Here is an 11,607-nt window from a genome sequence, read left to right as displayed (position 1 = left end):
GTCTGCAGACTGAATACTGTTAGTGGGGGGTGGAGAACAGCTGCGCCCCCTCCCCCCAGCCGCCCCAGCCGGGTGAAGTTAAAGCTATTCTGTAAACATCGGAGTCGCCTCCTCTCCTCCCTTCCCTTCCGCGCCCCCCTTCTCCTCATCCTCATTGTCTTCATCAGCCCCTTCTCCCCCAAGCCCCCTCCCCTCACGCCCCACCCCCATCCCCAAGTTATTCCGTGTCGGCCTCCCTCCCGCCCCCGCTGTCCGTCTGTCCGTCCCTCTCCAGCGGCAGCCTCTCCTGTTCCCCGCCCGCCCCAAGCCCCTCCCTGCGCCCCTCGGATCCGTCGTTAAATAAAAGGTTGAGTTTTAAACAGTTTCCAGTCCTTTAAAAAGCCGTTCTGGGGGTGGGGAGTGGAGGGCAGGCGCGGGTGCCCCTGCGAGCGGCCAGCCCGGCTAGGAGAAGATGTGGATGGCTTGGGTGGCAGGCGTGTGGCACGCAGGGCACTCGGGATCGGCCTTGCCGCAGATGCGCATGGCGCATTCCATGCAGAAGAGGTTGTGGCCGCAGGGCACCAGGGCGGCGATCACCTCGCTCTCGAAGCACACCATGCACTCCCGCGAGCTCTTGCGGTGCCCGTCGGAGCTGCTCGAGTCGGTGGGGGAGCCCGAGGTGGCCGAGATGCTGCCGGGCAGGGAGGAGGAGGAGGAGTAGCCAGTACTGTTGGAGAAGGAGGACAGCGAGCCTTGGGTGGGCAGCCAGGACAAGGTGCTGACAGGGTCGCTCTGGATGCGGCGTGCCAAGGGATGGTCCAGGGCCATGCCGCCGCCGCTCTCGGGCAGGGTGGGTGAGTGACGTGGTGTGGCCGTGCTGCTGTTGCGTCTCTGCGAGCTGTTGATGGAGGAGCAGCTGCTGAAGGCCTGCAAGGGGTTGCCTGCGCGCTCGAAGGGCGACCAGATGGTGGTGGGTGTCGTGAGGTCGAGGGCCAGGAAATCAAAGCCAAAGTCGCACTCCTCCGAGCCCAGCGGGGCCGGGGGCTCACCGAAGGTGAAGCCGCTGCTGGTGCTGTAGGGGCTGGTGGGGCTGGCATCAGCCACCCGCGCACTGTAGTAGGACTCGGTGGAGGCACTGCCCAGGGAGCTGAGGCTGTCGTTGCGCAGGGCGGCCGAAGGCCGGCGGGCAGGGTGGGGAGCCTTGGCCCACAGGCTGGCCGGGCTGCCCTGCAGGTCGAGGCAGACGTCGGTGCCGTTGGAGTGGAAGTCGTTGTCGGCGTTGACGTCGACAAAGGAGCCTGTCCGCATGGTGATGTGCGCCTCGATCTCCTCGCGTGCGCGGTCCACGTTCTCGGGCATGCCTGTCACCTCAAAGACCGGCTCCTTGTCCCGGCTGGGCGTCACGATGTAGGTGTGCGTCTGCTGCTGGATCCGCTTGATGGTGGCTCCCTTGGGCCCCACCACCAGCCCCACCACGCGGTAGGGGACCCTCACCTGGATGGTGGTCTGGCCCGGCAGGTTGGGGGGCCCCTGCATGGCTCCCGCCAGCCCGTTGACCTTGTTGCGCGTGGCCCGGATCATGGAGAAGTGCTCAGCGGCCGACAGGATCTCCCTCTTGGCCATCTCCACATCCTCCTTCCTGCCGGTGACGATGAAGACAGGCTCCTCGCCCCTGACCGGCGTCTTGATGTAGGTGTTGGTCTTGGCACGGAGCGCTTTGATTTTGCAGCCTGCGGAGCAAGGACAAGGGAGAAACACAGTGACACAGAGCCGAGCCCTCGCAGGGACCCCCTGCCCGGCCAGCGTGGGCAGATGCAGCACCAGCAGGGCCCTTAGGTTCTGCACAGCAGCAGATGCCCTCGGAGGGGGCATCCTCCCACCTCGAAGGCAGCCAGGGGCTTGGTGCTGGAGGGCTGTGCCAGTTCGTCTGAGACACACCAGGCACTGGCCTGACCTTCTGCCACCACATCCCTCACAATGGTGAGGACCAAAGACCTGACGGCTGGGACGATGTGGGGCAGAGTGGGGCCAGGGCAGCAGCCACGGGGACACTTCCTGGGCCGCTACTCCCAAGGTGTTTAAGGAGGTGCAAGGAACAAGGAAGGCGCTGAGGGCAGGGAAGGAAAAGGCTTGTTTGGATCCTGCACTTTGTCCACACCTCTCCGCCAGCAGCTAAACGCAAGAAACAGCCCTGGCCACACCCCGGTGGCAGCGGCCATGGCCCTGGAGGGACAGAGGAGCTATGGGGACACCCCCAGCCACCACCTCCCTGCCCCGAGGGAGGAAACCCCAGAGCAGGGCTGGTCCCCGGGCACGGCGCTCCCCGTTCTGGAAAGACCTGCTTCCCCCGAACGTGATTCAGCAGGCAGAGCCCAGGCTGGGACGCAGAGAGCAGGGCTCTGCTGCCAGCTCTGCCTTCGCCTGGCACAACCCTGGGCAAGTCCCTGCCCTCTTCTTTCCCCTCCGTGGGCGAGCAGGGCTCCAGCTGCACGTCCCCGCAGCGCCCAGCCAGCGAAAGGCTCCTGCACTCCTGTTCCTGCTGCTTGGGCAGCGGACACGGAACTCCTCCCTGCCAGCTCCCACGCCTCCGACTGTGCCCGCTCGGCCTGCCCTCCAGTGTGCCCCTTCATCAGACCCACGAGTCCAGGCACCGCACCGGGAGCTCGACCTGGCACATGAGGGCGAGTCACCTCCCGAGCCGCGCAGGGCACCCAAAGCAGAGCCTGCAGGGGTGGATCAGGCCCGGGTGTCCCCCGGCCCTGCTGCTGCAGATCCAGCTCGATAAGCAGCTGCACGCCGCGGGCAGAGCGCAGCTCCTCCGCACGCCGCTCGCTACGGCCACTCCTCCTCCTCATCCTCCCAGGCGCTCCCTGAGGAAGGCAGGGCTGCTCTTCCAGGCAAGGCTGGAGGAGGGAGCGCCCTGGGAAGCTCAGCCAGGGGCTGGGCTTGCACAGGACCTTCAGACGGGTCTGTCCCAATTAGCGAATCGGCTGCAGAGCAGAGCTCCAGCAGGGGCCATGCTACTGCTGGAGCCCCCAGCACGGTGCGTTTGAGTGTTCGGGACCAGGCTGGATGAGGCCTTGGGCAACGTGGGCCAGTGGGAGGTGTCCCTGCCCATAGCAGGGGGTTGGAACTGGATGAGCTTTCAGGTCCCTTCCAGCTCGAACCGTTCTGTGACTCATCAGGGCACAAAGCATCACAAACAGCGAGGAGCAAAAACCTCTCCAAGTGAGTGAGCAGCAGCAGCTGTCCCGGGCTCACCACCTGGCTTCTTGGCTGCACAAACCCTCCCACAGCCACTCGCAGAGCAGGGTGGTGACACGGGTGGCTCCAGACACTTCCTCCAGAAACCCTCGAAAGCAGCTTGGTACAGCCCCTGCCCAGCTCCAAGCTGCCCTGGGGGTGCTGGCAGCTCTCCGTGTGCCCTCTCTGCCTGCAGAGCTCCCAGGACAGTGACAAGCAGTTGAAGGGGGAAAGAGGATACGAGCAGGCAGAGAAGCAGGCAGGCAGAGCCGGGGAGGCAGGACACCTGCCCAGATCTCCCTCCAGAGGGGGGAAATCCTCTGGATTCCATACAAGCCAGGCTGAGAGCATCTGAAGGCCACCTCCGAGCACTTGTTGCAATCATACAAACGTTCCCCCTGCCTTGCACTGCCCCTGAGATCCACCCCCGGGTTGGGACCAGCCCAAACCCAACCCTCTCTGCAACCAGGCAGAGCCTGGGTTTGGGATGGCACACGGCTGCCCCTTCCCAGGAGCTAAGGAAGCTGCCGAGCGGCTGTGGGGCATGCAGAGGAGCAATGTGGGTGGAGGAGGCTTTGCCCAGGCTTCCTCTGATTTAGAACCCGTGGAAGGTGTATTTATGGCTGGGGGCATACAGTCACCTGGGCAGGGCAGAACCAGCAAACCCCAAAGGTGAAGCTCTTCTAAGCAGGTGCCAGCTTCTTGTGAGGCTGTCCAGAGCGAGGAGGCTGCTGCAGCTCCCACGTTTCCCTCCCCAGTTTATTCTGATGACTGCCATCAGCTCTGCCCTGCCCCACTGCCTGGCAAACTGAGATGAGCACAGTGGTGTTGGGCAAGGGCAGCTGAGGTGGAGCCACTGTGGGGCTCTGCTGGTGCCTTCCACAGGCACCAACCTCTCACCCAAGGTCTGAACTCCACTCTGCACAGCAGGAAGTGGCTATGTCAAAGATCCAAAGGTATCAGCAGCTGCCGACAGCTGCAGACAGGAGCTGCTCAGGAGCCATATCCCATGGGGGGGGCATGGCACAGCAAGGCTCTTCCTCGTCCTGCTCCAGCTGCTCCAACGGGACCAAGGTGATGCTATGGCAGCACAAGATGGAGGAAGAGCTTATCTGACTGCTCCTAGCAAGCCCTTCCTGGGGGCAAATCTGGGTTAAAAATTAAAGGGGTGCCTGGTTGACCAGCTCCACTCTTCCTCAAACAAGCAGGGCAGGAAAAACACACAGGGCCCAACCTGTGGCTGCTGCCGTGGGCACCGCACCCACGCTGTGCCAGGGCGCTCGTGCCATCGCGAAGGGCACCAGGCACCAGAGCTGGGGTTTCCAACCCTTACACAAAAGTGTACGGCAGCAGGTCAGGGGGCGCTGGCAGAGCCAAGCAGGGAGCCAGCGCAGTAAAGGTGGCACTGGCCGGAGGAGCTGCTTGCCCAGGGCCAGGCGCTGGCATCTGCTGTGGAACCGCGGAAGAGCCTTCGGCATCACCGCGCCCTGCTGAGTGCTGGGAGCAGAACTGGGACAGCACCGTGGCCACAGCCACAACAGACCTGTTCTGCTGCTGCCCCCAGCCTCAAACTGCTCCTAAGCCACCCCCCCAGGCCACCGACCAGGAAGGATGGGCAGCAAAGTGCTTAAACCCCCAAGGCTACAGCGCTGCAACACCAGAACTGGTGAAGAGATTCAACCTCCCCGCAGTGCAGCCCCTGTCCTCCACCTGCACCCCGGAGAGGTGGCAGAGCCAAGGCTGCTCCTGTCCGTGCTTGGGGAGATGCTGACACACTATGGCCAAGCCCCTGAGAGCCAAACGCACCCAAACCTCACCGCACAAGCGGTTTAACCAGCAGCCTGCCACTGGGGGAAGCATCTGCAGCAGCACAGGCATTTCAGATGAGTCTCCACCTGCCCCCCACCACACAGGCTGTGGAAATGCCATCCCAGCTGGCTGCATCCCTCTGAATCTGGTGCAGCAAAACCCCGCTGGAATGAGGCCATCGAGAGGACCACAGAGGTGGTGAGATCCTGTCCCAGCGAGGTGGGAGCTGCCCCATCCCTAAGCCATTCCAGGTCAGGTTGTTTGGGGCTCTGAGCAACCTGCTGTAGCTGGGGATGTCCCTGCTGACTGCTAGGGGGTTGGACTGGATGACCTTTAAGGGTCCCTTCCCACCCAAACCAGTCTGTGACTCTATTCTGTGATTGTAAGACCAGAAGCCACTCAGCACTGCCAGCGAGCCCCACCAAAAGCGTGCCCTCACCCTGGCATTGCCAGACCAAGCACCTTACCAAGTGTCAAGGGTTGGCATTCCCACGTTTTACCTTGCCATGGGCCAGCACAGAGCATGAATGCCAAGAGAAGAGGAAAAGAAGGTGGCAGACTTTTACTAACCTGCATGCCAGGTGGCTTTAAAGGCACTCCTCAGATTCAAAAGAAAACACCCCCAGAATGAGGTGAGGACAACAGAGCAGGGAGCAGACCTGGGGGTGCTGTAGCCCAGCAGTTCCCTTCTCACCACCCAGCTCAGAGCCTCATGGGCCCAAACTCACCATGGCAACCCATGGCTGTGCTCAGCTGCAAACACCCTCCTCATTCCAGGGATCTCCAGCACATGGAACTCCACCAAGTCACGGCCCCTCACCCCAGCTCTGCCTACTGCCATAGCACTAGCAGAAGGGCCCAAGCTGGGAACTTCCACCTCCAGACTCCACAAACTTCCCTTCCTCCTGGATGGCAGCCCTGCAGAGATCCTGGCACACTCCACTCCACAAAGCTGCCCCACAGAGCTGCAGTGGACCCGTCCCAGCTGCCCTCAGGCTGAGAAATCACAAGTTCCAGACAAGAAACAGAATCCCAGGAGATCCTCCCCAGGATGGAGGCGGCACTCCAGGAAAGTTCAAGCTGCTCTCTTGGCACCACCAAAGAGGACTTTGCCATCTGCTAGGAGCCCCACCACAGACCAGGGCTGTAACTGCTGCAGGAGCCAATGTAACCCAGCACAGCACAGGCTGGAAAGGGCCTCTCCAGCTCTGTGCTGCCCAGGCAAGAGATAAGAGGCCAGACGCAGCTCCTCCGCTTGCCGATCCCCAGCGCAGCCTGGCCAGCACCGGCGCTGACATGAGGTGGCCGCTTCCACATGAGGGCAAAGCCAGCCCTTGGCCAGACCACCAGGCAGCTTTGCACTTGCAGCAGTGGAGGATTCATCACAGTCCCAGCAATCCACTGAAGTTTGCTGGTGCTCAGCCTGGCCCAGAACCTGATCCCTGGAAAATCCAAGGAAGAGCAAACAAAGCTTTTCTGGAGGAGGCTTTGTTGGCATCTGCCAGGAGGACTGAGCTCATCATGGCCCAGCAGCTGGCTGCCACCTTGCACCCAGCCCTCTGGAGCAAGCTACCCGCTGCAGAAGGATGCTGCTCTTCCTCTTCCCCAGCTCTGCAGCATCTCCTGGCCTCCAAGCTAGCAGCACAGAGCTCCTGGTCCTGTTACAGGGAAACAGCAGAAGATGCACCAGGACTGGGGCCAGATGTGGAGGAGAACACATCACACCTCCACCACATCTCCCCTCTCACTGAGTGCTTCTTCCCACCTCTCTGCAAGCAGTAACGAATTCATGCTTGCAGCCACATCACACCTTTGTGTCTTCTCCAGGCACTGAGAGCAACCAGGCAGGGAGCCTGGGCTGTGTGCGCTGGGCCAGAGGGGAGGACGCCAGTGCCAGAGCCGAGACGTGCAGCAGAGGCTTCAGCGCCCGATCAATCCCTGCCACTGACTTCAGGAGCTCCTGGCTCTGCTGCCACCCGGAGAGGTGGGAGGAGGCAGCCAGGCCAGCCTCTAGGGACGTGGCATGATGGGCAGAGGACAGCAGAGAGCAGCAGCACAGGGCTCAGAAGCAGCAGAGGACTCATGGCAGCCCACAGCAAGTCTACAGATGCTCAGACTGTGGTTCCCCTGAGCATCCTCTGGGCACCAAAACACACCTGCCGTGCTCTGGTAGGGAGCAGCTGCCAGATTCCATCCTCCCCTGCATCTCCCATCCCAGCATCTCCTGGCAGGACTTTTCCCAAACCCTCTGAGAAGCTGCACACAGGCCCCAAGGGTAACAGTCAGGGACATGGAGCCCGGGAGAGGAGCTGTGGCTGGCTCCATCCCATAACAAAGGAAGGCAGAGCAGAGCCCCAAGCTCTCGCCTGCATCATCACCTTCTTGGCCTCCAGAAGCTGCTGGAAATGCACCTCCCAAGCTGGGACAGCAGGGAGCAACGCTGGCCCCGTGCTGGCACACAGGAGCCAGAGCAACACTAACGGCCAGCCCTCGCTCTGCTCCCCATCGAGCTCCGTTATCTCCCCTCTCTTTGCTGGTTAGCAGGATGAGCCCACAGGCTGCACCTGATGCCCACAGCACCTCCCAGAGATGGTTCCTCCCACGGCAGGAGTCATGAATGGGCTTGCAGGAGAGGGCACCGCCACACAACCCCACCTGGCCACGCTGCTGTGTGGGCAGGGAGCAGAAAAGCTGCAGATCCCAGGGGTCAGGGCGGTGCTCAGCCACGAAAACACAGGTTTGCTACAGCACAAAGATTCACCTGCTGAGCTCTGCTGCTCCTCCAGCAAAGGGTTAAATGAGTGGCTCTGGAGGACAGAGACTGGAAGAAAAGGGAGAAGAACCCTTTGTGTCCAACAATCACCGTCCCAGCCCAGCCCACGCCACGCCAGACAGTGTGCATTGCTCTGATGCTGCCAGGACCCCCCAGCCATGTCCCTGCTCACCTGATGGCAGCAAGGGGCTGCTGAACTCTGGGGGCTGCAGGACCAGTCCTAACGCGCCCTGAGAGCTGCTCCTCAGCACAAGGTGTTTGGGGCGAGAAGCCCATCGCAGCCACAACTCCAGGCCCTCCCCAGGCACCCCATGTCCATGCCTGCATCCCTTCCCACGCTGGCTCCGAGGGCGGCAGCACAAGCACCCGCTGACAGGTCACGGCTGGGCAGTGCAGAAAGGCAGGAGTGACGGAGCCAGGGCCCGAGGGAGCCCAGCCAAGCCCCACGGTGTCACCAGCAGCACTTCTCACTGCCAGAGGGATGCCAGGCCCAGTGAACACCCCAAAACTGCACAGCCTGAGTCCTGCAGCCACAATGCAAACAAAGACCAAGGCAGACTCACATGGTGGGGACCTGGGGACTACAAAGACCTGGAAGCCAGTACACACGGAGGAGGAGGAGAGTGAGAAGAGTTCTGCTCATTTTTGAGCTTGATGTGAGACCTGGCAAGGTGGACAGCTGCAGAGTATTGCTCCTGCACGGGTGGCACTGGCCTTGCACATCCCGACTGAAAGCAGCTGCCAGCAGTGCCAGGGAACAACCAGAGCACAAAGACCCTCTGCTGACAGCCCTGTCCCCTTCAGTGCTGCCCAACCACACCAGCCACCAGCAAGAACTGGGGTGCCAAATGCTTCATGCCAAACCCCAGCACAAGAGGGCTGCAGCACACACACAGGCTGGGAGCTGCAAGGTGGCAACACCAGGAGAGGGCCAGGAAACACCCAAATCCCTGGGGAGAGCTGCTCCTGCCCAAGGCTGTGACAGCACCAGGTAGCTCCAACCCCAGGTGTCCTCTGAGCCCACCAGTGAGGCAGTGCCACTCGCAGCTCCCCTCCCCATGCTGATTTAACTTTTCCCTTTCCAGCTCTTTCCCAGCAGCCCCACATGCCCGTGGAGCTTACTGAGCACCCAAACTCCACATGAGGTATCCGGGCAGGCACCTGGGTGCACAGCAAACTTGTCAGGGTGCTGGAGAAGCAGTGCTGGCCAAAGCACCCAAGCCCAGGTCCTGCAAGAAGAGGTGCCAACCAGCAGCCGTTCCTCCAGCCTCCCTAAACAGCTACCCCAGTGGAGGCCAGACACCATCATGGGTTTGCTTTCAAGTTGCTGGACCCTGGAGCTCTGCGGGGCCCACCAGCGAGGCCACCACATCCAGGTCCTCAGCCAGCCCAGGCAGCAAGCAGCAGGATCCTCCTGGGCAGGGCGCGGCACCAAGCTCCCCTCCTCCGGCAACGTATCGGGCATCGCCACGCCACAGCGGGCATCGCCACGCCGCTCGCCAGCACCGGCAGGGCTCGGCGGCCAGGTGGGACCTGGTAGGACCCCAGGGCCAAGGCGGTGGGACCGGTGAGGGGTGTGCGGAAAGTTGGGAGGCCAGGAAGCGGGGCCGGCTGGGAGGCAGCGCAGGCCAATGGGAAGCGCAGAGCATGATGTCACCGCGCTCATCACAGCATGGCTCTGGCTAACAAAGAGAACAATGAGGCTGCCCAGCTCTCCGCTTCCCCCCGGCAGAAAAATGCCCCCCGGCCCTGCGCCCCGCAGCCCCGCGGCCAGGGAGGGGTGGGGGTCCCGGCAGCGAGGGCGAGGCTGGGGTGCCAAAGCTCTCCGCGGCCAAAACGGCCGGCAGCTTGCGTCCCCTGCCTGCCCCGGCTGCCCATCGCCGCCGGGATCCCCGCAGGGCGCAGCTCCCTACCCTTTTATTGTGGCTTTTCGTCTCAAATCCGCCCCCCGGGGTCCTTCCCTGGTGCTTCCCAGGGGTGAAACTTTGGCGAGGGCTTCTTTGGGAGTCCTGCAGACAAAGCCCACGCCGGGCACACCCACCCGGGCCGGGGCTGAGGCGTGCCCGGGTGTCCTTTTGTGACAGCTGAGGGAGCGGGGGGCTCCGCACCCCTCCGGAGCCGCCGGTTCTTTGTCACTTCGGGAGGGAGCACGGCATGTGGAGCAGCGTTCGCGGGACCGGGGGCGCGGAGCCGGGGAGAGGCGGCTACAACTACAATAAAACCCGAGCCTCGCGTCCTGCGGCTCCCGTGGCACCGGGGAACCCGCGGCACACACGGGGCCGGTCGCTGCCCGTTACACCGCGCGACTGACGACTGCAGCAGCGCCCGCGAACGGCCCCGGGAGCAGCCACTGATGCCCGGAGCCCGGCCCGAGGCGCGCCCGCGGGAGGAGTTTCAGGGCCGCGGGAGCCGCCGCCGTTAAGTTTCCGCCTCCGCGCTGCCGGGCGCGGAGACAAAGCCCCAAAACTGACCCAAATCCGCCGGGGCCGTCCCGCGGGAGGCGGCGCCGCAGCACCCTCCCGGGGGGGCGGACAAAGGTGCCCGGGGGTGGGGTGTCCCGTTGTGTCGCGTCCCCGTCCGTGTCCCAGTCCCCCCATCGCGCGGGGCGGGGGTTACCTTGCCGGCCCACGATCTCGGCGACGTGCTCGGAGCTGGGCACGGGCACGCACTCGGTCATGTTCACGCTCTTCTTCCTGCTCCCCAGCGCGCCCAGCGGCTCGGCCAGCAGCGCCCCGGCCGCCGCCAGGTGCGGGGCGAAGTTCCCGAAGGCGGCCGGGGGAGAGCCGGCACCGGCGGCCGGGGGAGAACCGCCGCCGCGCTCCCGCGCCTGCAGGCCGCCCGGCCCCGCGCCTCCCGCCGCCGCCTCCGGCTCCTCCGGCCCCGCGCCGCCCGCCTCCGCCGCCCGCAGCCCGCGCTCGCCCGCCTCCTCCAGCCCCAGCAGCGAGAGGTGGTCCAGGGCGAACCTCAGGGCGGCGGCTTCGTCCTGCGCCGGCGGCGGCCCCTCCCGCTCCCGCTCGGGCTCCAGCGGCGGCTCCTGGCCGGCGGGCGGCGGAGGGCTGAGCAGCGCCAGGCAGCGCGGCGGGCCGCGGGCGGGCTGCCCGCCCTCGGGCTGGTAGATGGAGCCGGGCATGGTGGCGGCGGCGGCGGCTGGCCGGGAGGGAGCGGAGCGGGCCGGGGCGGTGGCGGTGCCCGGTGCCCGCCGCACGCCGCCTCTCTGCGCGCCCCCCCGCCGCCCCGCCCCGCCCCGACAATGGGCCGCGCCCCGCCGCGCGCATGCGTGCGCCGCGCCCCCGGGAGCCGGCCCCGCCCCGCGGCGGCGGGCACGGGCAGGCGGCGGGGCTCGGGGCACGGCGCGGCGGAGCCCGAGGCAGGCAGGCGGCTCCGGTGTGCGGCGCATAGTCAGGGGGCTGTGGGGGTGCACCGTGGACCGGAGGCGCTCGGGGAGAGGAGGGGTCGAAAGAGGAGCGGACGCTGACGATGCTCCGGGATGCCCTCGGGGGTGACCCAGGCGGTGCTGCGGGCGGGGTGCTCGAGCGGGGGACACTGAGAGTGTGCCGGGGTGGGGGTGCCGGGCAGGGTGCTCCTGGGTAACACAGGCAGTGCCCCGGCGGGCGGTGGGGCACGAACAGGGTGCTCCGGGGGCACGAACCGTGCTTGGGAGTGTGAGCAGGGTGCTGCAGGAGGGGGCACAGACATGACACGGAAGATGCCCCACTGAGGCGGGCAAGGGGCTCTACGGGGACACAGACGGGGCGTCGGAGTGGGGCGCAGGGAGGGTGCCCCGAGTGGAACTGGCAGTGCCC

The 11,607-nt window shown here is 64.7% G+C and overlaps 1 protein-coding gene across 1 annotated transcript; it reads right to left on the bottom strand.

Moving 5' to 3' along the window:
* Positions 1–312: 312 nt before the first annotated feature.
* Positions 313–10,993, bottom strand: MEX3D (mex-3 RNA binding family member D). The gene is made up of 2 exons (XM_064174792.1): positions 10,421–10,993; positions 313–1,709 (listed from the first exon to the last, which is right to left on the bottom strand). The coding sequence occupies exons 1-2, from the start codon at positions 10,932–10,934 to the stop codon at positions 442–444; spliced, it is 1,782 nt and encodes a 593-aa protein (XP_064030862.1). The 5' UTR covers positions 10,935–10,993; the 3' UTR covers positions 313–441.
* Positions 10,994–11,607: the final 614 nt, after the last annotated feature.

Source organism: Pogoniulus pusillus, chromosome 41, assembly GCF_015220805.1.
Source record: "Pogoniulus pusillus isolate bPogPus1 chromosome 41, bPogPus1.pri, whole genome shotgun sequence".
Lineage (NCBI taxonomy): Eukaryota > Metazoa > Chordata > Aves > Piciformes > Lybiidae > Pogoniulus > Pogoniulus pusillus.
Note: the sequence above shows the minus strand (reverse complement) of the source record. Positions and strands in the feature narration are given on the sequence as shown.